The following is a 26,760-nucleotide window of genomic DNA, read 5'->3' as shown; positions in this document are numbered from 1 at the left end:
AAATGTTCTAGTAATTGAAGCAGCAATCCCAAGGACACTAGTCCAAAAGAAAACCAAGGCAAAATTTCCGAAGAGGGGCAAGACGAGTTTGCTGATGATGACTGGGTACGAGTAATTGAAAGCCATGTAGATTTACATCTACGAGGTTAAGGCTGACGTCATACAGTCAGACGGGAGTGGTGTGGGCTGCGTGAGTTTGAGAGAAGAATTAGAAGCAGAAACAGAGCACTTTTCTGCAAGCAATTTGGAAGATGACAGCCATCATTCTGAAGGAAATTTACCTGACTTGACAGTTAGCGAATTATTGGTAATACAAGGTTCGTTAATAGAAGAAATTGATGAAAAATTTACAGTGTTGGGGTCAAAATTTAACAAACCCAGAACAGGAAGGAATTATAAATGTCCAATAATGGGAAATTAAAAAAACCACTAGATAAACTGCTTTCGGTGACAGAGCCGGACAAATTTTTCTCAAACGACTTTGATGTGGATGACGGTTTGTTATGAGAAAACGAATCTGAATGTGTACTGAAATTGTGCTACTTTCAAGATGCAGAAGGATGAAAGAAGATAGAATATTTGTAAAAGTACAAAGTGAGGAAATGTGCTTGAAAATAGTAAAGACCAAGTATGCCGAAAAGAATAAAGACAGAGTTATTATCAGTATTTAGAGTAGATTCTTCCTTCAGAAGGGCCTGTTGTACACTTTCCTCCTGCTAACTGGTATTATTTTCCTCCAGTAACGGTACCCTTACTGCCTGTCAAATTTCATTAGACATATGCGATCACGGCCAATTATATCGCAATCCAGTAGACCGATTAGGAAGGGGGAGTTTACAAGTGGCATCACAGTGATCGCATTCACACAAGACATACAGTGGCAACTCGAGGCCTTACAGTGTGGGGTGCCACTGGGTACATCCACAAACCTCAATCCACGGATGATGCATATCCAGGGCACTGATAGCAGTGTGGCCTAGGTGAATGACATTCTGCGACCTGTAGCCACACCCTTTCTGCACAACACTCCAGAAGCCATTTTTCAGCAAGACAATGCACGACCACATGCTGCAACACATGCCTTCTTGGTGCCACTGGATGTCAGCCTTTTGCCGTCTCCCGCCAGATCGCCAGACTTGTCGCCAGCCGCAAATGAGTGGGTTGTGTTGGAATGACAGCTGCAGTGCTGTGATCCAGAACCAGGTGAATGGAGCACGGATTGCTATACCACAGGAAGCCTTTCACACCTTACATACATTGATCCCATCACGCACGGAACAAGTTATCAGGGCCAATGGCAGACCCTGTGCCTATCAGGGAACAGGACACATGCTGAACCGAGGTGACTGAATTGATAATCATTTCTGCAGAACATGTCCTGTGAATATGAAATTCCTATCTCCAGTCATTAACGGTGTTCTGTTTTTTCTGAACATGAGTATAGTTTGCACCTAGTGCTTGCCTGAGTAGTGTATTTGCTATAGTACCACCAAGTTAATACAACAACTGTGGAATTGCCTATTGGCTTCTGTCTCAGGTTCTTCGGCCGACGTTCATCTAATGATTTTTCTGACGTTTCACCAGCACGAGTGGTTGGCATTGTCAAAGCTTCACCCTCCATTGCCGGTGGTGAACTGGAGCCGAGCTCGCGGGCGCAGACTATATGTACCTGGCGCGCCAACGTCCGAGGGCTTCTCCGCGGTCATTTCCGGTGCGGTTCTCCTCTTGCTACCTGCGACGGTCGTTCGCTGCAGTACAGGGAGCTAGGATCCATTTACCTTAAGGCTTTCCTCTTTCTTGTTCAAACTGTTCGCGTGTTTTTGTATTTCTACAGCTTCTCTGAACAAGCACATGTGATAGTGGTTCTCTACAGCCAGAACTTCTGTGCCGGCGAATTTTATTACGTGGTCGGTCTCATTCAGTGTGTGTTCTGCCACGGCCGATTTCTCCACCTGCCCCAACCTGCAATGTCGCTTATGCTCCTTGATCCCGACATAAACTTTTCCGCATGTGCATGGTATGCGGTATATTCCCGACATTGCAAGTGGGTCTCTTTTCTCCTTCGCCGATCTAAGACACTCTTTGATCTTCCTTGTCGGTTTGAAAATCCTCTTTACGCCATGTTTGCACAATATACAGCCGATTCTGTCCGTCACTCTGGGAATGTATGGCAGAAAGGCCGTACCCGACATTTCTTTTTCTGGTTAAACGTCAGAAAAATCATTAGATGAGCTCGGCCGAAGAACCCGAGACAGAAGCCAATAGGCAGTTTGTCAACAAGTGGCCACGAAAGCCTCAACAATTTTGTAACTGTGGAATTAATTTCTTCTAAAATAACTTGCATCAGGAAACATGGGAGAGAAGTCTTTAATGTGTATAATCTTTCAAATATTCATGCTTGCTACAATTGCTACGCACAAGTGATGTACATTGGTTGGCTTGTACCATCAGTGTTTCTCTCTGATGAAAGACGTAGTCGAGCAGGCTTCACCTCTCACCCTACCTCATGACATATGAGGATGGTGAGTGGTGACACAATCTGTGCTTCCGCTGTATCCAGTATGGCAACTCGTGCTTCTTAAATATCACTAAATCGCTGTTGATATTACTATTGGCTGGCAAACGAGTGATGAGTGCTGTAATTAGACAATGCCTGAAAATCTAATCTATGTAGTAGCATTTATGGCAGGGTGTTCATTTGGTCTGGATATTAACATCATACAGACACCGGGTCCATTTGCATATATGTTAACATCTTCCATACTTCCTTTTCGTGTCTCTCACTCACTCAACAAGCCACCGTCCCATCTCACAAACGACGCTACTCCAATCTGGTGTAACACTATCTTCAATACATTCACTTCAAAGAATATTTCACACTGATAATTATTTTTTAGAGTTCTTTACTGTAAATATTTGTCCCATATTCTCAAATCAAACCACTAATCAGCATAGCAAAAGCTGTTACATGTCCTTCCTCACACTGCTGCTCTTCAGTTGTCTCTTCCTGTTCCTCTAATTTTACGTTGCTGTTGATTTATGTTGCCATAGTACTTATATGAAAAATCATATACATGTATAATTTTATGCACATATCTATAATTTTCATATTTCACATACCATAAATAAAAGTAATTAATGAAATATATAAATAAATAAACACGTAATGAAAACTTCCGTCTCAAGATGTAGTTTAATATGGTACAATCTGATAATTTTCAGGTACACGGAGTGTTGCCTGAGGTGAAACTCATTTAAAAGTTCCAGAAAAAGTGACAGCTTGTACAAGTCAAACATCACAACTCGTGCCGTTCCATTTACACCGAGACACAAGACGAGGCATAACTGTGCAGTTAATTGTGTACTAAATGATTATGCAGTTCTCAGTATAAGACAATTGCTGGTGTCTGCTAAAAGCTTAATTTGAATCAGGAAAAAAAAAAACAAAAATTCCTGGAAATACTCTGTGAGAGTTCATTCTGTCAGTTTTGCTTTAGGAAACGATGGTTAAAATAATTTACAGAAGTCCTGTCATTGTTTTTGTCTTTCACCAATGTTAGATATATTAAATTGTTCTTAAACATATTCCGAGTAGAGGAAGTAGGACAAGAACTTTCTTCTTATTTTCATTCTGATTCAATTATAGTAATTAATTACTTGCTGTGCATTAAAATATATAGAAAGAAGCTACCAAGTATAAATAAGCATGCAGTTATATATAAAAAACAAACTGGAAAACTGATGCACTTGTTGTACAATATCAGACGCAATTAATTTTGTCGTACTAGTTAGATACAATCCTTACAGCTGATCACTCGCTTCAGTACGGTCTACAATGAAGACAGCCTTTTGAGAAGAATACTCGTGGACATTTTACAGTGAGGATTCCACAGTCAGAAACTGTTTGTTTTCCCTCAGTGCCAAATTTCTCTCAGCTGTCGAACACAGTTCTTGCTGCAGACTGATGACGTGTGGGTTCCAACATGCCAGTAGTCTGTTCTTGAGAAGGGGGAGCGTTGCTTCGTTACAAATGAAAAAAACGAACAGCAGTGGTCCCTGAACCATGGTAGCTATGTGCACGTAATATACGAACTGTGCTATGCCTTCAGCCTGGTGGAACCCAATTCTAATAATTATGCATACCCCACTTAAGATGATAGTCTTAACTGACACATAAAAAAGTTGTCTCTTGGAGCCAAATTTATTGTTACTATAAATTTTGAGTTGAGTCATGGATTTCTTATTACGTAGGTACATGTACCCCACTAGTCCGAGACAGGCCAAATTGTAACCTATGGACAGTGAAATGCCCACCAGAAATATTATCCGACTATGGACCAGGTAATATCTGCTCGTCTTTTCCAAAGCGATACTTGCTCCACATACTATACTCCACGCTATTAACGCGTACAGCACCTGTCGGCGGAACGCCTTTCTCGCTTCAGCAGGTAGTAAGTCGTTAGGAAGCCTCAGGTGGCGAATGCATGCGTACATTTGGTAGCAGAACGAGTTTAGCCAGATACAACTGAGGAGTGTGAGGGCACTATCGACCAGCACTGCCGTAGCCAAGTCGGGGACACCGGCCATGCGGTACATGACCTCAGAACACAGGATCTGGACTATACCCGTCACCTGGAATGACAAGAATATCATTCCGGGCAAATTACGTAACTGGGGAAGGTACGTGTACACTCCGGCAGTCAGAAAGCGGAAAATAATATTCACGGCTATAAATGAGATTTCTAAGGGTTTTAAGCTGTCAATTTTAAAATCCTTGTATTTCAAGGTGGCATTGCTTAGACTATCTTTGTAGTTCAGTGTTCTTTCTGTTGCCTTTTCGTACCCGTCCAGCCCCGATAACTTGTCCGTTGTAGAGTTCGATCCGTTTGTGTAAAGGTGGACAATACATACATCGAGACTCTTGTGGAAGGAAAAATCGTTACACTTCAACAACAGAATAGCTCTGGAAACAGAGCAGATGGCGTCTGTAACATTCGACTCCAGACACGACCGGTCTTCAGGACTATCGAAATAGCAACGAGCGTCGTGTACGGACTGCATCATACTGAAGGGGACGTCCTGACAAATGCCGAAAGAGTTCGCTGTCATCCAGGCCAAGAGGCAGAGGTTGACGGTCGCCCTCTGCGTGTAGGCCAGGTAGCTGGTGACGGGTATGTGGGGTGACCTCTGCACCATGTCTTCCCACAGCTGCACACGGCACTGCTGGCGCTGCTGGACGGTCTCTGGAGGCAGGTCATCCAGTGGACACGTGGGGTGGTCCAGGGCGTTCGCCAACAGCTGCATGCAGTCGGTGTCCACAGAGAGTGTAGCGTTACTTCTGTCCTCCAGCTGCCACTCCTCATCTGCAAAATAGTCACAGCAAGTAGGTGGTGCTCACACGATGGAGGTAGCTGAAATCAGAGTCCCCTCTACACAATAAGACTAGGAGTTGTGGAACTGAATTATCGATGATCGATGGCTAGAGCAGGTCGCAACCAACAAATGCCCAGGAATTATTAACTCAAATGATGTAAGACGGGATGTTAACATAAATTCTAACATTTACAGAGTCATATAACAGATTTATCAAGGGGGGGTAGGACGTCAAATGGGCCGACTTGGAGCAGGAGAGGCACCACAGGACATTTTAATTCCCACTGTCTATACTTTTACAAATAAATTCATAAAACTTTAACAGCATGACCAAGAAGGATTCAGGATTCATATTCATAGCAGTGGAAACTCAAAAACGTAACAAAACATTTTTTTTTTTTTACATGTGAAATTTCATCACTTTTTCACTTACTACTGGCTGCGTTTGTTGCTATAGGTACACTTTTCTTCCTAACTAAGAGAGATTATTTGATGACTTTTGCACAGCATACAAACCATAGTTACAGGTGTATGAAACTCTAGAAGTTATTTAATTTATGAAAAAATGAATGAACTGTTACATTTTAAACTTCATGTTTAGAAAAAATTCAAGTTTTATAGTTAATTATCTCAATTTTTTCCACAGTTTTTTAATATATCTGGAAAATTCTAGAGTTTCATACGCCTGTAACTACAGCTTGTATGCTATGAAAAATTCATCAAAGAATCTCTCTCACTTAAGAATCAAAGTGTACCTATAGCAACAAATGCAGCCAGTAATAAGTGAAAAAAATGATGAAATTTCACATGTAAAAAAAGGTATTTTGTTACGTTTTTGAACTTCCACTGTGATGAGTGTGAGTCCTCAATCCTTCCTGGTCACAGTGACAAAGTTTTATGAATTTATTTGTAAAAGTATAGACAGTAGAAATTAAAATGTCCTGTGGTGACCCTCCTGCTCCAAGTCAGCCCGTTTGACGTCTTATTCCCCTTAAATGAATGCTACACAAAATGAACATAAAGAGTTACAACTGCAAGAAACTTTTTTTAAGGTTACCAGTTTCAATCTGGTGCAGACCATCTTCAGACATACCATGATGGTGTGCCGGTGCATGGAGCAGGTGCTACAGCTTCACAAACACTAACTGCTTGTTGTAGCGCCTGCACCATTCACTGCCACCACCTACCATCATGGTGTGAGATTTGAAGATGGTCTAAAACAGACCGAAACCAGTACTCAAAAAATTGCATTGTTGTTAGTCTTGTATTGTTTTGCTTCAGCATTGCATTGTTGGAGTTGTGCATCCATGGTGACAAAGTTACTCTGTAAATCTGCAAAGGTATGATGCAGTTAACAATGTTTAACCTCATTAAAACACACTGAAATGAAAGGAGTTAGGCCAGTATTTGTGACTGATGTATCTAACAACATGGAGCAACGAGTTACATCTTGCTGTGCTTTGTTGACAAATTCCTGCTTTGTCTCGCTCAAGAGTGTTAGCCATACAAAACTTAAAGTACCCTGACACATTGTTCTGCCTGTATGTGAAGGTTAATCCCATGAACTACTGAGGGGACTTTGATACAGTGATACACCGATTCACGAGGAAGTCCTCTGCATGTGTAATTTACAAATATTTCTTGCATAATGGCTGAACTATAAAGAATTAAAGTACCCTGCAGCTTGGAAAATGAAGCCATTGCCATCTTAGGGCAAATGGCAGAATTCCTTGAAATCACCCATTCATACATATTAGAAATGAAATTCTCCCATCTCTTTTTCCTGTCTGTGTGCTAGGTCTAAGTTCAGAGACAGCAGTAGGCATTTGTTATGTGAATTCACTATTTGATAGACTTATTCTTGACCAATGTTGGTCTGTATAACTTGCAAATTGCTGGTCTGTAGATACATAGTGCTACCCATAAGAAGCTGTTGGGCAGATTGGTAGTAATGTAATAAATGTGTGGTACACTACTGGCCATTAAATTGCTACATCACGAGGATGACGTGCTACAGACACAAAATTTAACCAACAGGAACAAGATGCTGTGGTATTCCAATGATTTGCTTTTCAGAGCATTCACACAAGGTTGGCGCCGGTGGCGACACCTACAACGTGCTGACATGAGAAAAGTTTCCAACCGATTTCTCATACAATAACAGCAGTTGACCAGCGTTGCCTGGTGAAACGTTGTTGTGATGCCTTGTGTAAGAAGGAGAAATGCGTACCATCACGTTTCCGACTTTGATAAAGGTCGGATTGTGGCTTATCACAATTGCGGTTTATCATATCACAACATTGCTGCTCACGTTGGTCGAGATCCAATGACTGTTAACAGAATATGGAATCAGTGGGTTCGGGAGGGTAATACTGAACGCCGTGCTGGTTCCCAATGGCCTCGTATCACTAGCAGTCGAGATGACAGGCATCTTATCCGCACTGATGTAACAGATCGTGCAGCCACGTCTCGATCCCTGACTCAACATATGGGGACGTTTGCAAGACAACAACCATCTGCATGAACAGTTCGACAACGTTTGCAGCAGCATGGACTATCAGCTCGGAGACGTTGACGCTGCATCCCAGACAGAAGCACCTGCGATGGTGTACTCGACGACCTGGGTGCACGAATGGAAAAACGTCATTCTGTTTACAGCATCACAATTGTCACATCCGTGTTTGGCGATATCTCGGTGAACGTGCATTGGAGCGTGTATTCGTCATCGCCATACTGGCGCACCACCCGATGGTATGGGGTGCCATCGGTTACACGCCTCAGTCACCTCTTGTTTGCATTGACACCACTTTGAACAGTGGACGTTACATTTCAGATGTGTTACGACACGTGGCTCTACCCTTCATTTGATCCCTGCGAAACCCTACATTTCAGCAGGATAATGCACGACCGCACATTGCAGGTCCTGTACGGGCCTTTGAGGATACAGACAATGTTCGACTGATGCCCTGACCAGCACATTCTCCAGATCTCTCACCAATTGAAAACGTCTGGCTCGTCACAATATGCCAGTCACTCCTCTTGATGAACTGTGGCATCGTGTTGAAGCTGCATGGGCAGCTGTACCTGTACACGCCATCCAAGCTCTGTTTGACTCAATGCCCAGGTGTATCAAGGCTGTTATTACGGCCAGAGGTGGTAGTTCTGGGTACTGATTTGTCAGGATCTATGCACCCAAATTGCATGAAAATGTAATCACATGTCAGTTCTAGTATAATATATTTGTCCAATGAATACCCATTTATCATCTGCTTTTCTTCTTGGTGTAGCAATTTTAATGGCCAGTAGTGTATATCAAAGATCTCACAGGAAGAATATTATTTTCTGGACTAAGGAAAATGCCCATTACATGTAAGAGTTGGGAGGAAACCCTCACACATTATACATGTGTCACCACAGTAGCTGCTAGGACGGTAGTTTTTTGAACAGTGCATGAATGGAAACTGTTGTTAAACTGCTTCACAAACATGGTGTACACCTCAGCCTGAAGACAAGGTAATCATGAATCATGTATGGCTACAGTAGGATGGAGCTCCAGCACACTTTGGTATTAAGATGTGTCAGTTCCTTAATGACCAGTCTCACCCTGGATGGAGCATCATTCTGGAGCACCTCCAGTCCCATTAAAAAGAGTACAACAAGTTCCGGTTCTTAGAATGTCAGCAAATCATTATTAGGAATTATCAAGTCCTCAACAATTCAGTGTTAAAAAAACTGATGAAAACTTGCATAAAAGTGCTGAAGAGTCCTTTTGAAGCTTATAGTCAGGAACAATTTGTAGGATTCCAAGAAGACATGGAGGAACACTGTGCTCTATGTAACACAGGGGGTTCTATATACAAATCCCTTGAGTTGTTTGGCTATAGAGAACCTGGTGCAAAGTTCCAGTTTCTGCAATTAGTCAGTTCCAAAGTTGTGGTACTGTATCGCTTTCGGCAGGAAATTCAGAAATTGAATGTGGGTGGCAGTGAGAAATACAAAAAAAATTGTAGGTAAATACAAATTAGACCTATCTCCCAATGCATAAAATAGTGGGAAATTTAAAAATTCAATTGGCAGATGGCAAAAAATGCAAGAAATTGTGGAATAGCAGCAGTTTAAAAATTTGTAGGAAAAAGCCAACTTGCTTAGTTGTGATTTGTACCCCTTGCCTCGCTTCCTTCTATCTCCTCCTTCCTATCTCCAGACAATAAGAAATGAAAGAACCAATCAAAAATTCCAAGATTTCATAACTGACACAATTTACTTAGTGGAAAATTAAAAGGCCTATCACTGACCCCCTCTCCCTGCCTCCAACAGATCATGGCAAGCTCTTTAAAATGAAACAGCCAATTAAAAATACATTTGTGCTAGTAGAAAATTTGAAACATCTCTCCCCTCATCTTTCCAACAAATCACTGTGAACTATTAAAATGGGGCATCAGAATGTGCTTTAAATAAATAAATAAACCCAAGATGACAGAACAAACCCAGTTGTGTTGATGGGGAAACAAAATATCTCCCCTCCTCCCCTCTTCCCTTGATCAATTAAAAAAAATCCAAGATGAGGGAACTAACTCAATTGTGCTTTTGCCCCACCTTCTTCCTCCTCTTTCCAACCGACTGCAACAAAGTATTAAAATGAAATAATTCATCTGCTCAGAATGTGGTTAAAAAAAAGAGAGGAAGCTATCTAAATTGTACTTCATACAAAACACCCCCTCACCCTGCTCTCCAGCCAATCAGAGTGCAGTATTTAAATAACGTGTAAAAATGAAGCCAAGTTGCATTATCTATGTTAAGTTGCATTATCTACACACACACACACACACACACACACACACTCTGCATAATGAACCAGAAAGATGAAGTTAGACTGTAGCCCATCTAGCTTGTACTCAAAAGTATCCAAATGAAATGAATTGTGTATGTATGTGTCTGTTGGTGTTTCTATCGACCTGCCAGCGCTTTCGTATGGTAAGTCACATCATCTTTGTTTTTAAATATATGAATTATTTATCTAGAAATACATCAAACATTTAAAATGTGTGAATTGTGTAAAAATGTAGTCAATTATGATTTCATCACTTACTTACTCCCTGGCACTACACCCCATGCAGCACCTTGGCCTCCTAGACAATCCCTGCCAACTCTTCTCTGCTGGCTGCCTTAGCTCTCTATTTTCTAACCCCCATTCTTCTCAACTCGTCCTCCTCCTCGTTATCTAGCCATCTGGTCCTTGGTCTGCTCCTTATACGGTGTCCACCCGCTTTGCCATTGAATGCTCTCTTGTCTGTTTTGCTCTCCATATTTTTTTTTATTTATTTTTTTTATGATGTAGCAACCAATGCATTCTATTAACCTTTATTTCTGTCACCATATCTGGTTTGTTATACAACACTCATATCTCCCTTACTATTTCTGATTCGCCAAAACCCACTACCATTCACTGGTCCATAGATTTTTCCTTAGTATCTTCCTTTCCACCTCTGCTAACAAATCCTCATCACTGTCCAAGTCTCTGAACCCTACATCACCACAGGTCTCACTAATGTGCAATACACAATCAGCTTCAGATTCCTACTAAGGGTTCTTGCTTTAAGTACTGCAATCAGTGCAAAGTAAATCCTGTTTCCAGCTGCAGTCCTTGCACATATTTCTTTTCTCGTATCATTATTCTCAGTTACCACTGACCCAAGATATTTAAAGCTCTCACAGCATTCATGTTCTTTCCCATTCAAAGCCACACTTCTTTCTTCTTCGCCATACCTTTTTCTATATGTTAACATATACTCAGTCTCTGACTGATTAATCATCAGCCCTATCTCCACTCTATATCTTTCTACCTTCTGGATAACAAATCAGCATCATATGCATATATGAGATCCTGCATTGCTCTATTACAGTGTTCCCTCAGGAACACATGTGAGTTTTTAGGTTAGAGAATTCCCTCCTTAGGCCCGACAAGATGCCTCCTGAGACGCGACAAGGTAGTAGTAGGCAATACGCAACAGGGAATAACAATATTAATGTGGTAATAGTAAACTGCAGGAGCGTCTATAGAAAGGTCCCAGAACTGCTCTCATTTAAAAACAGTCACAATGCCCACATAGTACTAGGGACAGAAAGTTGCCTGAAACCAGATGTAAACAGTAATGAAATTCTAAACTCAGATTGGAATGTATACCACAGAGACAGGCTGGACAGTGAAGGGGAAGGCGTGTTTATAGCGATAAAAAGTGCAATAGTATCAAAGGAAACTGACGGAGATCCGAAATGTGAAGTAATTTGGGTGAAGGTCACAGTTAAAGCAGGCTCAAACATGGTAATTGGATGTCTCTATAGGCCCCCTGGCTCAGCAACTGTTATGGCAGAGCACCTGAAGGAAAATTTGGAAAATATATCGAGTAGATTTCCCAACCATATTATAGTTCTGGGTGGAGATTTTAATTTGCCGGATATAGACTGGGAGACTCAAACGTTCATAACGAGTGGCAGGGACAAAGAATCCAGTGAAATTTTTTTAAGTAGACCTTCTGGTGACAAACAGACCCGAACTATTTGAAACAGTTAATGCAGAACAGGGAATCAGCGATCATAAAGCGGTAACTGCATCAATGATTTCAGCCGTAAATAGAAATATTAAAAAAGGTAGGAAGGTTTTTCTGTTTAGCAAAAGTGACAAAAAGCAGATTTCAGAGTACTTGATGGCTCAACAAAAAAGTTTTGTCTCAAGTACAGATAGTGTTGGAGATCAGTGGACAAAGTTCAAAACCAGCGTACAATATGCCTTAGATGAGTAGTTGTCAAGCAAGATTGTAAGAGATGGAAGAGAGCCACCGTGGTACAACAACTGAGTTAGAAAACTGCTGCTGAAGCAAAGGGAACTTCACAGCAAACATAAACATAGCCAAAGCCTTGCAGACAAACAAAAATTACGCGAAGCGAAATGTAGTGTGAAGAGGGCTATGCGAGAGGTGTTATTTGAATTTGAAAGTAAAGGTCTATGTACAGACTTGGCAGAAAATCCTAAGAAATTTTGGTCTTATGTCAAAGCGGTAGGTGGATCAAAACAAAATGTCCAGACACTCTGTGACCAAAATGGTACTGAAACAGAGGATGACAGACTAAAGGCCGAAATACTAAATGTCTTTTTCCAAAGCTGTTTCACAGGGGAAGACTGCACTAGTTCCTTCTCTAGATTGTCGCACAGATGACAAAATGGTAGATATCGAAATAGACGACAGAGGGATAGAAAAACAATTAAAATCACTCAAAAGAGGAAAGGCCGCTGGACCTGATGGGATACCAGTTCGATTTTACACAGAGTATGTGAAGGAACTTGCCCCCCTTCTTGCCACAGTGTACTGTAGGTCTCTAGAAGAGAGTAGCGTTCCAAAGGATTGGAAAAGGGCACAGCTCATTCCCGTTTTCAAGAAGGGATGTCGAACAGGTGTGCAGAACTATAGACCTATATCTCTAACGTCGATCAGTTGTAGAATTTTGGAACTCATGTTATGTTCGAGTATAATGACTTTCGTGGAGACTAGAAATCTACTATGTAGGAATCAGCATGCGTTTCGTAAAAGACGATCGTGCGAAACCCAGCTCACGCTATTCGTCCACGAGACTCAGAGGGCCAAAGAAACAGGTTCATAGGTAGATGCCGTGTTTCTCGACTTCCGCAAGATGTTTGATACAGTTCCCCACAGTCGTTTAATGAACAAAGTAAGAGCATATGGACTATCAGACCAATTGTGTGATTGGATTGAAGAGTTCCTAGATAACAGAACGCAGCATGTCATTCTCAATAGAGAGAAGTCTTCCGAAGTAAGAGTGATTTCAGGTGTGCCGCAGGGGAGTGTCGTAGGACCGTTGCTATTCACAATATACATAAATGACCTTGTGGATGACATTGGAAGTTCACTGAGGCTTTTTGCGGATGATGCTGTAATATATCAAGAGGTTATAACAATGGAAAATTGTACTGAAATGCAGGAGGATCTGCAACGAATTGACGCATGGTGCAGGAAATGGCAATTGAATCTCAATGTAGACAAGTGTAATGTGCTGCGAATACATAGAAAGAAAGATCCTCTATCATTTAGCTACAGTATAGCAGGTCAGCAACTGGAAGCAGTTAATTCCATAAATTATCTGGGAGTAGGCATTAGGAGTGATTTAAAACGGAATGATCTTATAAAGTTGATCGTCGGTAAAGCAGATGGCAGACTGAGATTCATTGGAAGAATCCTAAGGAAATGCAATCCAACAACAAAGGAAGAAGATTACAGTACACTTGTTCACCCACTGCTTGAATACTGCTCACCAGTGTGGGATGCATACCAGATAGGGTTGATAGAAGAGATAGAGAAGATCCAACGGAGAGCAGCGCGCTTCATTACAGGTTCATTTAGTAATCGCGAAAGCGTTACGGAGATGACAGATAAACTCCAGTGGAAGACTCTGCAGGAGAGACACTCAGTAGCTCGGTACGGGCTTTTATTGAAGCTTCGAGAACATACCTTCACTGAGGAGTCAAGCAGTATATTACTCCCTCCTACATATATCTCGCAAAGAGACCGTGAGGATAAAATCAGAGAGATTAGAGTCCACACAGAGGCATACCGACAATGTTTCTTTCCACAAACAATACGAGACTGGAATAGAAGGGAGAACCAATAGAGGTACTCAAAGTACCCTCCACCACACACCGTCAGGTGGCTTGTGGAGTATGGATGTAGCTTTAGACGTAGTTTCTGTTTTGTGTCTTTCGCGTTACCCTCTCCAAACCAACATTAAACAGGATAGTGACCTCATCCTTTACTTTGCATACTGTTCTTCTAAAAGTCATTTGAACCAGTCTCATCAGTTTGGTGGGTACTCCTGCCTGCATGATTTCATTGCTAACTTCAAAAATCGTGGATGGACTTGTCCAACAATCGCATCTGTGAATTACACTGCTAGCTGTATTTCATTCACTACGAAATAATAGAACGACTATGAAACATACTCTCCATAGATACTTTAGAACCAATGTCGGCTAATACAGTGTGAGCAACGAATTAGCATTATAGGTATGTTTGATGCTGGTCTTCTCTCTATACGTTCAATATTCCCTGTTAGTCCTATATGGTACAGGTCCCACACACTTCTGCAACCTGCTTAACCCATAATTGAGCCTATGTGATCATTCCATTTCATATCCCTGCAAAGTATTGGTATTTGTATGGGGTATCAGAGGTATATGAGGTATTTGTATGAGTTGGCCGATTCCAACAGTGACTCACTGGTATCATAGTCATAGAAAACTACGTATTTCATTTTGTGAAGAGCACAATTTTACCTTTCTGGACATTTAATGCAAGTTGCTGCTCTTTGCAACATTTTGAAATCTTATCAGGACATGACAGTATTTATGCAGCTACTGACAGTATTTATGCAGCTACTCTCAGACAGTACTTCATCACTGGTAATTGCATCATTCGCAAGAAGTATGAGGTTACAATTAATACCGTCTGCAATGTCAACATGAACAGCAATGGCCCCAACACAGTTTCTTGGGGCACACCTGAAATCAGTTCTACATCTGACGATGGCTCTCCGTCCGAGATAGCACGCTGCGTTCCCCTACAAAAAAGGACATCAATCAAGTCACAAATTTCACTTGATACCCCATATGATGGTACTTTTGACAGTAAGCATAGAAGAGGCACTGAGTCAAACCCTTTTCGGAAATCAAGAAATATTACAGCTATCTGACTGCCTCAATCCAAAGCCCTCAGTATGTCACGTGAGAAGAGGGCTAGTTGTGCTTCACATGATCGATGTTTTCGGTTCTGTGTACCATGGAGGTTCCCTCCCATTATGAACTGCTCTACTGGGTATATATCTATCAAGAGCATACGCAACTATTCATTTAAACTTGAGGTGTAGTTCCTCTGCATGCTCCTGCCCTGTGCCGAAAGTTTCAAGTTCTTCATTGAGATATGACAATACTGATTTCTTATTTAGTTTAGTGGACATATATATCTTTCTAGTTGTTTTGGTTGTCCTTAGTACCTTGGTAATCATTGTTGCCACTGATAACAGTTTGGATGAGGACATCCTCAAAGAGGTCTGGTCTGTTTGTTGTCATTAGATTCAACATTTTCATAATGAGTAGGGTTCCTAACTATCTGTTCTACGTAGTTTTTAGAGTAGGCATTTGGTAAAGTTTCACAGAATGTTTTATCATGCCCACCACTAAGAAAACCATAATTTTCCCAATTATCTGTTGGATGATTAAAGTCTCCTCCAGTTATTACAGTATGATTGTGGAACTTACATACAAGTGAACTGAGGTTTACTTTAAAGTTTTCAGTTACATCAGGAGATCAGTCTGGTGGGTGAAACAGAATCCAATTATCAATACCATAGGGGAGATACTGAGTCACGATAGGCACAACAAAAAGATTCACAAAATTAAAGCTTTCGGCCATTAAGGCCTTTGTCAGCAGTAGACACAGACACACACACACACACACACACACACACACAAATGCAACACACACGTCTCTCTGAGACAGCAGACGTGTGTGCAAGTTGCATTTGTGTGTGTGTGTGTGTGTGTGTGTGTGTGTGTGTGTGTGTGTGTGTGTCTACTGCTGACAAAGGCCTTAATGGCCGAAAGCTTTAATTTTGTGAATCTTTTTGTTGTGCCTATCGCGACTCAGCATCTCCGCTATATGGTGAGTAGCAACTTTCCTTCTCTGGTATTGCTACATTCCATCCTGGATTTTCCATTGTTTGATAGAATACAATTATCATTTGCTGCCCATGTCTCATGATGAATCGTGGCCAAACAGTCTCATACACAGCTCCAATTTCAGTCTCAGGGGATTTGAGTTCTTGTCTACTAAGACAAATACACCACCTCCAGAATGAGATTTTCACTCTGCAGCGGTGTGTGCGCTGATATGAAACTTCCTAGCAGATTAAAACTGTGTGCCGGACCTAGACTCGAACTCGGGACCTTTGCCTTTCGTGGGCAATTGCTCTACCAACTGTGCTACCCAAGCACAACCCACACCCCGTTTGGAAGGTAGGAGACGAGGTAATGGCAGAAGTAAAGCTGTGAGGACGCGGCGTGAGTCATGCTTGGGTAGCTCACTTGGTAGAGCAATTGCCCATGAAAGGTAAAGGTCCCGAGTTCGAGTCTCAGTACGGCACACAGTTTTAATCTGCCAGGAAGCTTCACACCACCTCCATTTCCCATTTGCCCAACCTCTTGTAAAAGGTTACACTCAAATTTCCCTCAAAAATCGCGCTGCTATCGATTTCAGATTTCAGCCACTTTTCTGTACTTAGTATTATGTGAGCTTCACTTCTTTTCAGGGGCACCATCTGCTCTGGCACTTTGTTGTGAATGCCTCGGCGGCAGTTTATCTTTATGATTTTAACACTCTTACCTGTGGGAGCCATTTCTTTTGATCTTTCACTGATACTTCTGGGTTTCTTACAGCTATCGATATCTGGACTGGATAGAGTGTCACCAATTCTAAGAAACCCTTGTGTGCACCCCACACACAGTCAGCTACTTGAGTAGCAGCCTCTGATGTGTGGTGCACACCTGACCCATTTAGGGGGATCCTACAGTTCTCAACCCTACGGCGCAAGACCAGAAAGTTGCAGCCTAGCTCGTCACGGAACCTTCGAAGTCTCTGGTTCAGTCTTTCCACTCAACTTAGATCCAAAGGGCCACACTCAGTTCTGGGGACAATGCTACAAAACGTGAGCTTTGCTGAAACTCCATGCACAAGGTTGGTCTTCTCAGCCTGCTCTGCCAGTTGCTGGGACGACCCAAGAATGATCTCGGAGGCCAGATGAGGGCGTCATATGTCCCACCGTGTGCCACAGTCTGCAGTTGGTTGCACCTTGTTCCCTCAATGACTACTGGAATAGCCTCTCCAGCATGCCGAATGAGGCCCACAGGTGTACACGCTGAGTGCACCTGGTGCTCTTCCATGTCCCTTGCTGCTATTTCCATAAGGGGTATCATCATTCGCCTTACATTTGAACTGCTGACGATTAATGAACCCCTACCTGTTGCGTTTGCCTCCTCTTGACACCAGACAACACAGGTTTCCCCAAAACAGGTGAAGTGAGTCCCACTAGCTCAGTTTCATTTTCAATGAAAGATAGCACCTAAGACTTGTTGGTCAGGGGGATTGGTATAACACCCTGAGTCCTCCCTGGTCCCCATCCACCCTACACAGGATGTCTAGATCTACCATTGACAAGCCACTCACAGCCAAGTGGACGATTAGTGACAGATTGTGTTCTTTCCTCATAGTAGTGAGGATCCACACGAGAGGATAGTACTAGAAGTACCTTTGGTAACAGTATCACTGGTACACGACTCTCGGAAGCTCTTCCGACACACCAGTTCGCAGCTGCCGCCAATCGTTTGACAGCAATCAGGGTGATTTCCAGCTGCTCAGAACGGCATCCCGTGTTGTATGTGTTATATGTAGGCTTCCATACACTTTTCATGCACAAAGGACCTTCAAATTAAATATTTCCACATCTAAGTTATTCTATGATGATTGTCAAATGTTACAGTAGTATTTCCATGTCTAAAATACTTAAGGGATATTGTCATTTGAATCTCAGAAAACATTATTGATGGTTCATAGAGCGACAAGTCATCTCCAATCGTGTCACCACATATACAGGGTGTTACAAAAAGTTACGGCCAAACCTTCAGGAAACATTCCTCACACACAAAGAAAGAAAATATGTTATGTGGACATGTGTCCGGAAACGCTTACTTTCCATGTTAGAGCTCATTTTATTACTTCTCTTCAAATCACATTAATCATGGAATGGAAACTCACAGCAACAGAACATACCAGCATGACTTCAAGCACTTTGTTACAGGAAATGTTGAAAATGTTCTCTGTTAGCGAGGATACACGCATCCACCCTCCGTCGCATGGAATGCCTGATGCGCTGATGCAGCCCTCGAGAATGGCGTATTGTATCACAGCCGTCCACAGTACGAGCACGAAGAGTCTCTACATTTGGTACCGGGGTTGCGTAGACAAGAGCTTTCAAATGCCCCCATAAATGAAAGTCAAGAGGGTTGAGGTCAGGAGAGCGTGGAGGCCAGGGAATTGGTCTGCCTCTACCAATCCGTCGGTCACCGAATCTGTTGTTGAGAAGCGTACGAACACTTCGACTGAAATGTGCAGGAGCTCCATCGTGCATGAACCACATGTTGTGTCGTACTTGTAAAGGCACATGTTCTAGCAGCACAGGTAGAGTATCCCGTATGAAATCATGATAACGTGCTCCATTGAGTGTAGGTGGAAGAAACTAAAATGAGCTCTAACATGGAAATTAAGCATTTCCAGACACATGTCCCCATAACATCTTTTCTTTATTTGTGTGTGAGGAATGTTTCCTGAAAGTTTGGCCATACCTTTTTGTAACACCCTGTATAATCACCATCACACACACTTGTTCAATTTTTTCATACTGAATGATGTATAGTTTCAAGTGTAATTCATAGATGTGAATAACAAACCTGTTCATAAACGATTTTTGAATTTAGCAATGAAAAAATAGTTGACAGCACTTTTACACAATTCAGGTAAATTTTTAAGTGTGTGTTGTGTTTTTTTATAGGTAATTGAGATGTACAAGTACTTTTGAGCAAAGTTTAGAAGAGGTTACATTGTAACTGGCTCTTTCAGTTTGATGGAGGCTAAATACTAACCTCTGATTGAAGGGGAGTTATGTCTTTATGCAATTTTATGTAAATAATGCAGCTTGTTGTCATTTTTATGCATCAGTTTAACATTCCACTCTGATTGGCTAGACAGGAGTGGAGAGGGTGTGGATGTATGAAGCACAATTGAGCTAGTTCCCTATCTTGGATTTTCTGAAATTTGTGTATTGAAACTACATTCTGATTGATTGCTCCACTCAAATTCTTCACTGTGGTTTGTTGGAAATAGGAATAGGAGGCTTTGGCATAAAGTACAGTTGAGGAAAGTCTCTTGTCTTGGATTTTTCAGACTGACTGGCAATAGCGAGGAGGGATGGATGTATCTGTGTGTGGGTGGAAGGGGTTGGAGTTCGTACAGGTCACACGGTTAGCGCTTGACTTTCTTAAGATGAACGTTGATGAGGTGATGGTTCGACTCCCACTCAGTCTTAATTGTTAATCTGCATTTTTTTCATCACTTGTCATATCATTTAATTTATATGGCATTTGAGATGTAATATCACTTTTAAAAAAACATGTATTTGCATGAAGTTTGACTACTTACTCTTTTTAATTAAATTAGAACAAACATATTTGTAACCATCGACAAGTAAATGTAGAAAGCCATAGAGTTCTCCTGAAAATGTATCTCTGTTGCGATTTGCAAAATTCCTTATACATGCAGTCTGGTAAGGTACCCGGAACTACTTTGCACCTTGACGCTTCGAGCTGCAGACACAGAGGCAGGCCCCATTTGGCAGTTAAGCAGCATAGGGGTGAGACATTGCTAATGTAGGGAGAACAAATAGTGTAGGTGCAAATTTCTTGAGTACCTTAGAATTTACAAAAATGAAGGCTTGAGCAAGAGTCGAACTGTCACCTCGTACACTTTCGCTTTACCCAGCTCGAGTGGGAACCACTTCACCACCATGGAGTCTTGTGCTCACGCACCTACACACAGGTACACCAGGTATATAATAGATGCGTAAAACTTTTCTTGCAGTTTTCTTAGAATTGCCAGAGTCGTGCCTACTAAATGTGTACGATGTTTGAAGTAAATTCATGAATTCAACGTCATCGCTTTCCCTCGTGGTTGACAGTGGAGAGTAGAGTGGACATCACTGTCGCCAGCAGTGAGCACCGCGTCCATGACCGAATGCAGCGAGATGTATTCAGCGCAGTGCAGCTACAGATATAGAGGAGAGGTAAGAAACAAAACGAAAAGCAATTACTCTGCAACGATCCACCAGAGGCCACATTAAACATTTGTGAGGTGGGAGGTTGTGTTTGTTGTTGGGCCTACCCTTGACATGCAAAATTAAAGTATCTGTAATCGGAAAATAAAGTAAAGCTCCCTATGCAATCAAGCGAATTTACTTTTGATAGGTAATGAAACAAGTCATTCAGGATATAACGTCTTATTAAATCTGAATTTAACAGGGGTAGACCCACCTCTGAAAGTCAATAGTCGTACACAAAATATACAGGTCAGCCATTACACAACACCACATATTAGTTGAGGGAGGCATATAACCACTGAATGAAAATGCATGCTCGTGCATTGAAGTGCCAAAGAAACTGGTATAGGAAAGTGTATTCAAATGCATAGAGAGGTAAACGGGGCAGAATACGGCGCTGCGGTCGGCAACGCTTGTGTAAGACAATAAGTGTTTGGCACAGTTGTTAGATCAGTTACTGCTGCTACAATGGCCGATTGTCAAGACTTAAGAAAATTTGAACGTAGTGTTATACTCGTCGCAAGAGCGATGGGACACAGCATCTCCGAGGTAGCAATGGAGTTGGGATTTTACTGGTCAACCACTTTACGAGTGTACTGCGAATATCAAGAATCCGGTAAAACATCAAATCTGTGACATCGCTGCGGCCAGAAATAGATCCCACAAGAGCGGGACCAACGACTACTGAAGAGAACCGTTCAATGTGACGGAAGTGCAACCCTTCTGCAAATTGCTGCAGATTTCGATGCTGGGCCATCAACAATTGTCAGCGTGCAAACTATACAATGAAACATTATTGATATGGGCTTTCGGAGCCGAAGGTCCACTAGTGGGCCTTTGATGACTGCGTGATACAAAGCTTTATGCCTCGCCTGGGCCTATCGACACCAACATTGTTGACCAAATCTGGGATGCCTTGCAACGTGCTGTTCAGAAGAGATCTCCACCCCCTTGTACTATTACAGATTTGTAGACAGCCCTGCAGGATTCATGGTGTCAGTTCCCTCGAGCACTACTTCAGACATTAGTCTGAGTCCATGCCACGTCGTGCTGCGGCACTTGTAAGTGCTCGTGGGGTCTTACATGATATTAGACAGGTTTACCAGTTTCTTTGCCTCTTTAGCATAGAAGATGCTATTTATTTCGCCTTTATGTCCATTCAGGTGGGGAAACGTTCAACAAGATGACAAAAAATGCAAAGTCAAAGTAACAATAATGTTTCTATCTCCGATCTTGGCACCAAATTTGGGATCGCGTAATGCATATCACCATTGGTCAAGCGTAAAGCATATCAGAATGTGATAATCATAAGTGAAGAGCAAACACTGTTCAAAGATGCGAAGTGCATCCTGCAAATCAAACAGATAATTCAAACATCTACTGAAACGACTAACTCCCCAAAGTTAACATACAGCACTCAACCTGAACTATATCATGGAAAAGTATTGCTGCCAGTATCTGACCAAGTAACTGCCGATACTCGTGTGTGCACGTGCGCCGGCTGTGTGCAGCAGTTAACACTGTTCGGAAGCCATCTTCGCTTGCGTGGTCCGAGAGGTTGCAGAAAGACTGCCATTCTTGGAGGTGGAAGGCAGAGAGTGTCCTTACCAAAATTCTAACTTCTAATTTTGGGAAAGCTCCCAGTCATTCACCAATGACAGTAATGATTCCGAGTGCCATCCAATCTCCAGTCAAGTTTTGCTGTGATTGTGTCCGCCACCCCAGTGAAATTTCAAGATTTCGACAGAGCGAGAGGGGGAATTTAGGTTTTATTTGTAAATGGAGTGAAGGGCAGAAACTACCAGTCTTTCTAGGCATGTTCCTAAGTAGCCGTTGAGGCACTGTGTCACCATGCACTTGTGATATTTTTGTCACATATAAATGTGTTTTTTTTTTGGTCTCCTCTAAACACTACAAAATTTTGCATTCGTAGTTGTTTTGTATACTATATAGTACGGGTGTCGATGATACATTATCATCTTGTAACAGACTTAGATGGAAACATGCCAAACTGTCAAAAAACTGACAATGGAAAGACATCAGCAACTACCTTGAGCGGCACTGTAAATCATGGAAGATCTACAACTTGGTATCCACAGAAGTTTTTCAATCTGATTCCTCGAATTAGACTACAGTCGACGTAGTCAGTACATAAACATGTAGTAGATGGGTCCCAGTATTAAACTTACCTACAATTCTGCCAACACCTGAAGTAAATATCTCGTAGAACAAGTTGAAACGATAGAGGGAGTGCAGTGCGTCCGCGAGGCCGAACATTTGTGATGCCTCCGGCTGTCGCTCTTCGCATAGCGCACTGAAGCTGCTGCGAAAGGAGGGGTGTTCTTGGTGGAAGGTGAGAAGGTCTTCATTCAGAACAGGACGCCTGTAACACACAAGTGATGAGGTTCAAATTTTAAAAAAATCGACATGCCATATCGTGGACACTGTGTGCGTTAATGTGAAAATACCCAGAATGAATTCACACTCAACAGTGGAGTGTTCCCTGATTTGAAACTTCCTGGTAGGTAAAAATTATGTGCAAGACTGGGACTTGAACCCAGAAACTTTGCCTTTTTTTTTAGCTAAAAGTATAGTGATGAATTGCACTAAAGAGCAGCATTATACAATTAGTAATGCAGAGCCTTACCTCCACTAACAGAAGCTTCAAAATATTTACTTCATTCACAAATTTAAAAAGTTGACAGTACCAGTGTATATTCTGTATCAACAAGAAAATTGTGTGTGTGTGAGGGAGAGAGAGAGAGAGAGAGAGAGAGAGAGAGAGAGAGAGGGGGGGGGGGGGAGAGAGAGAGAGAGAGAGAGAGAGAGAGAGAGAGAGAGAGAGAGAGAAAGAGACTTGCAGAACTTTGCTGACCTGCTGACAGGGCAGTCAGCAGCAGCTCACCTGCCATGCTGCAGCTGCACACACGTCAGCAGAACGAGGGCCAAGCAGCGCTGCACTCGCTAGCAGTGTGGCTGACACGGGGGCACTCCCAAGTGTCAGTAAGCAGTCTAGATAAAACTTGGGGGAGGGAGGGGGGGGGGAGTGTGTAGAGTAGTCAAAATAATGCAATACATATCTTTTCTTTGTGCCCAATTTCACTTCTAAAGAGTAGTACACACTCCAGGAAGTAATTTGGGATATTACGTTTGGAGGAAATATCTTTGAAACTACGACATATTAAAAATGTTTCTGTTATAGAAGTTGATATGTAATTAATATTCTTGAAAGCTGCGTAATCAAATTTTGTAATAATTTCAACTTCCGCAAAATACTTCAACACCACTACACGCAATTTGGGTGCATAAATCCTGAGAAATCAGTACCCAGAACGACCACCTCTGGCCACAATAACGGCCTTGATATGCCTGCGCTTTGAGTCAAACAGAGCTCGGATGGCGTGTACAGGTACAGCTGTCCATGCAGCTTCAACACGATACCACAGTTCATTGAGAGTAGTGACTGGCATATTGTGACGAGCCAGTTGCTCGGCCACCATTGACCAGACGTATTCAATTGGTGAGAGATCTGGAAAATGTGCTTGCCAGGGCAGCAGTCGAACATTTTCTGTATCCACAAAGGCCCATACAGGACCTGCAGCATGTGATTGTGCATTATCCTGCTGAAATATAGGGTTTTTCAGGGATCAAATGAAGGGTAAAGCCACGGGTTGTAACATATCTGAAATGTAACATCCACTGTTCAAAGTGCCATAAATGCGAACAAGAGGTGACCGAGACGTGTAACCAATGGCACCCGATCCCATCACGCTGGGTGATACGCCAGTATTGCGATGACGAATACACGCTTCCAATGTGTGTTCACCGTGATGTCGCCAAACACCGATGTGACCATCATGACACTGTAAACAGAACCTGGATTCATCCGAAAAAAAAATGACGTTTTGTCATTCGTGCACCCGGGTTCGTCATCGAGTACACCATCGCAGGTGCTCCTGTCTGTGATGCAGCATCAACGGTAACCGCAGCCACGGTCTCCGAGCTTATAGTCCGTGCTGCTGCAAACTTCGTCGAACTGTTCTTGCAAACGTCCCCATCTGTTGACTCAGGGATCGAGACGTGGCTGCATGATCCGTTACAGCCATGCGGATAAGATACCTGTCATCTCGACTGCTAGTGATACAAGGCAGTTGGGATCCAGCACGGTGTTCCGTATTACCCTCCTGAACCCACCGATTCCATATTCTGCTAGCAGTCATTGGATCTCGACCGACGCGAGAAGCAATGTCGCGATAAGATAAACCGCAATTGCGATAGGCTACAATCCGACCTTTATCAAAGTCGGAAACATGATGGTACGCATTTCTCCTCCTTACATGAGGCATCACAACAACGTTTCACCAGGCAACACCGGTCAACTGCTGTTTGTGTATGAGAAATCGGTTGGAAACTTTCCTCATGTCAGCACGTTGTATGTGTCGCCACAGGTGCCAACCTTTTGTGGATGCTCTGAAAAGCTAATCATTTGCATATCATAGCATCTTCTTCCTGTCGGTTAAATTTCGCAACTGTAGCATGTCATCTTCATGGTGTAGCAATTTTAATGGCCAGTAGTGTATTTTGAAAAATGAAAACTTTTGCTACAGCATAAATTAAAGAAGGTTTCAAGCTACATACATCCAGGTGTAATAAAGCTGGTTTCTGAATTACCATTTTTGGAAAGTAAACTGTACATAGTGTGCTGTCAGAGTATTATCAACATAGCTAGTTAAAATATCTGGACATTCATCATGTTGTTGTTGTGGTCTTCAGTCCAGAGACTGGTTTGATGCAGCTCTCCATGCTACTCTATCCTGTGCAAGATTCTTCATCTCCCAGTACCTACTGCAACCTACATCCTTCTGAATCTGCTTAGTGTATGCATGTCTTGGTCTCCCTCTACGATTTTTACCCTCCATGCTGCCCTCCAATACTAAATTGGTGATCCCTTGATGCCTCAGAACATGTCCTACCAACCGATCCCTTTTTCTACTCAAGTTGTGCTACAAACTCCTCTTCTCCCCAATTCTATTCAATACCTCCTCATTAATTATGTGGTCTACCCATATAATCTTCAGCATTCTTCTGTAGCATCACATTTCGAAAGCTTCCATTCCCATCTTGTCCAAACTATTTATCGTCCACGTTTCACTTCCATACATTGCTACACTCCATACAAATACTTTCAGAAACGATATCCTGACACTTAAATCTATACTCGATGTTAGCAAATTTCTCTTCTTCAGAAACATTCATCATTAGGCTAGTTATTTATTTTACTTACATTTGTTTTTTCTTTTCAATTGTTATTTTACATTGTCTTTTTTGTGTTTTAGTTTTTTAGTCTACCATTTCACATACATGTATTTCGTTAACTGCAACATAGTAGTCACTACTATGCAAAAAATCTACAAATAAATGCTTAAATTATAACCTTTTCTTACACCATGCACATAAAAAGAAAATTTCTTCACATGATATATACGTCAGAGAACACAGTATGAGGATAAAATTCAACAGGATTTCAAATTGTTACAGATGACCCTCTGAACATTCCAATTTGTATGAAGCATATCTCATACATTGGTAAGCCTTGGTGAAGATTATTTATTATTTACTAGTAACTGCAGCTTCATTATATTGTTTCTCAAGGGGAGATTGACATCATAATCATTCAACACAACTAGATACGAAAATCTTCTCATAAAAGTATTCATTTTCCAAAATACATTAACGGTGGTGGGGTACTTTGCAAAATTTCAAATTATTACAAAAGTAGATTATAGAGTTTCCAAGAACATTAATTATGCAAAATTTCAAATTATTACAAAAGTAGATTATAGAGTTTCCAAGAACATTAATTACGTAGCAACTTTTATATTTGAAATATTAACTTCCATGTATCATTGGTTCAGAGGTATTCCCCCCCAAATTTAATATGCTACATTAGCTGTTATGGTATGTTTTACCACATAAAAGTGAAACTAGGCACACACAGAAAATTGCGTTTTACATTATTTTGCTCCCTCTATACAACTGCCAAGTTTCATCAAGATGGTTTACTGGTGCTTGGAAATGTTGCCTTGTGAGAGTCATCGGGTCTGTGACCAGACAGAGCCCAGCACATACGAGCATTACATATCTCATTTGGGGTTGACCGAAGCGTCCAATCCCACCCGTCGGCTTTGACCTGTGACGTAAGGCTGTTGTGGTGTGTGACATCATGACGGCGCAGAGTTTGGTTTGTGAGTGTGGCGTGATTGTATGTGTTTTGTTGCCATTCGTGGTGCCCTCTGGTGGCGTGTTTAGGGATTTCGTGTTGTGTGGTGTTTTGGGGTCAGTTTGGTGTTACTGCTTGTTCTGGCTGGTTCTCATTTTGGTTGTGTGCAGAGAGGAATT

The 26,760-nt window shown here is 41.9% G+C and overlaps 1 protein-coding gene across 1 annotated transcript in view; it reads right to left on the bottom strand.

Moving 5' to 3' along the window:
* Nucleotides 1-3,186: 3,186 nt before the first annotated feature.
* LOC126212815 (uncharacterized) overlaps nucleotides 3,187-26,760 on the bottom strand; it is a 128,908-nt gene continuing 105,334 nt past the window's right edge. Inside the window, exons 6-7 of the mRNA XM_049940226.1 lie at nucleotides 22,551-22,744; nucleotides 3,187-5,363 (exon numbers count right to left, since the gene is read on the bottom strand). Coding sequence (XP_049796183.1) covers nucleotides 3,874-5,363; nucleotides 22,551-22,744 — 1,684 coding nt within the window. The 3' untranslated portion in view covers nucleotides 3,187-3,873. The remainder of the gene's footprint in view (nucleotides 5,364-22,550; nucleotides 22,745-26,760) is intronic.

Source organism: Schistocerca nitens, chromosome 11, assembly GCF_023898315.1.
Source record: "Schistocerca nitens isolate TAMUIC-IGC-003100 chromosome 11, iqSchNite1.1, whole genome shotgun sequence".
In the NCBI taxonomy this organism is placed as follows: domain Eukaryota; kingdom Metazoa; phylum Arthropoda; class Insecta; order Orthoptera; family Acrididae; genus Schistocerca; species Schistocerca nitens.
The sequence above is the reverse complement of the archived record's forward strand: the minus strand, read 5'-3'. Positions and strand labels throughout refer to the sequence as shown.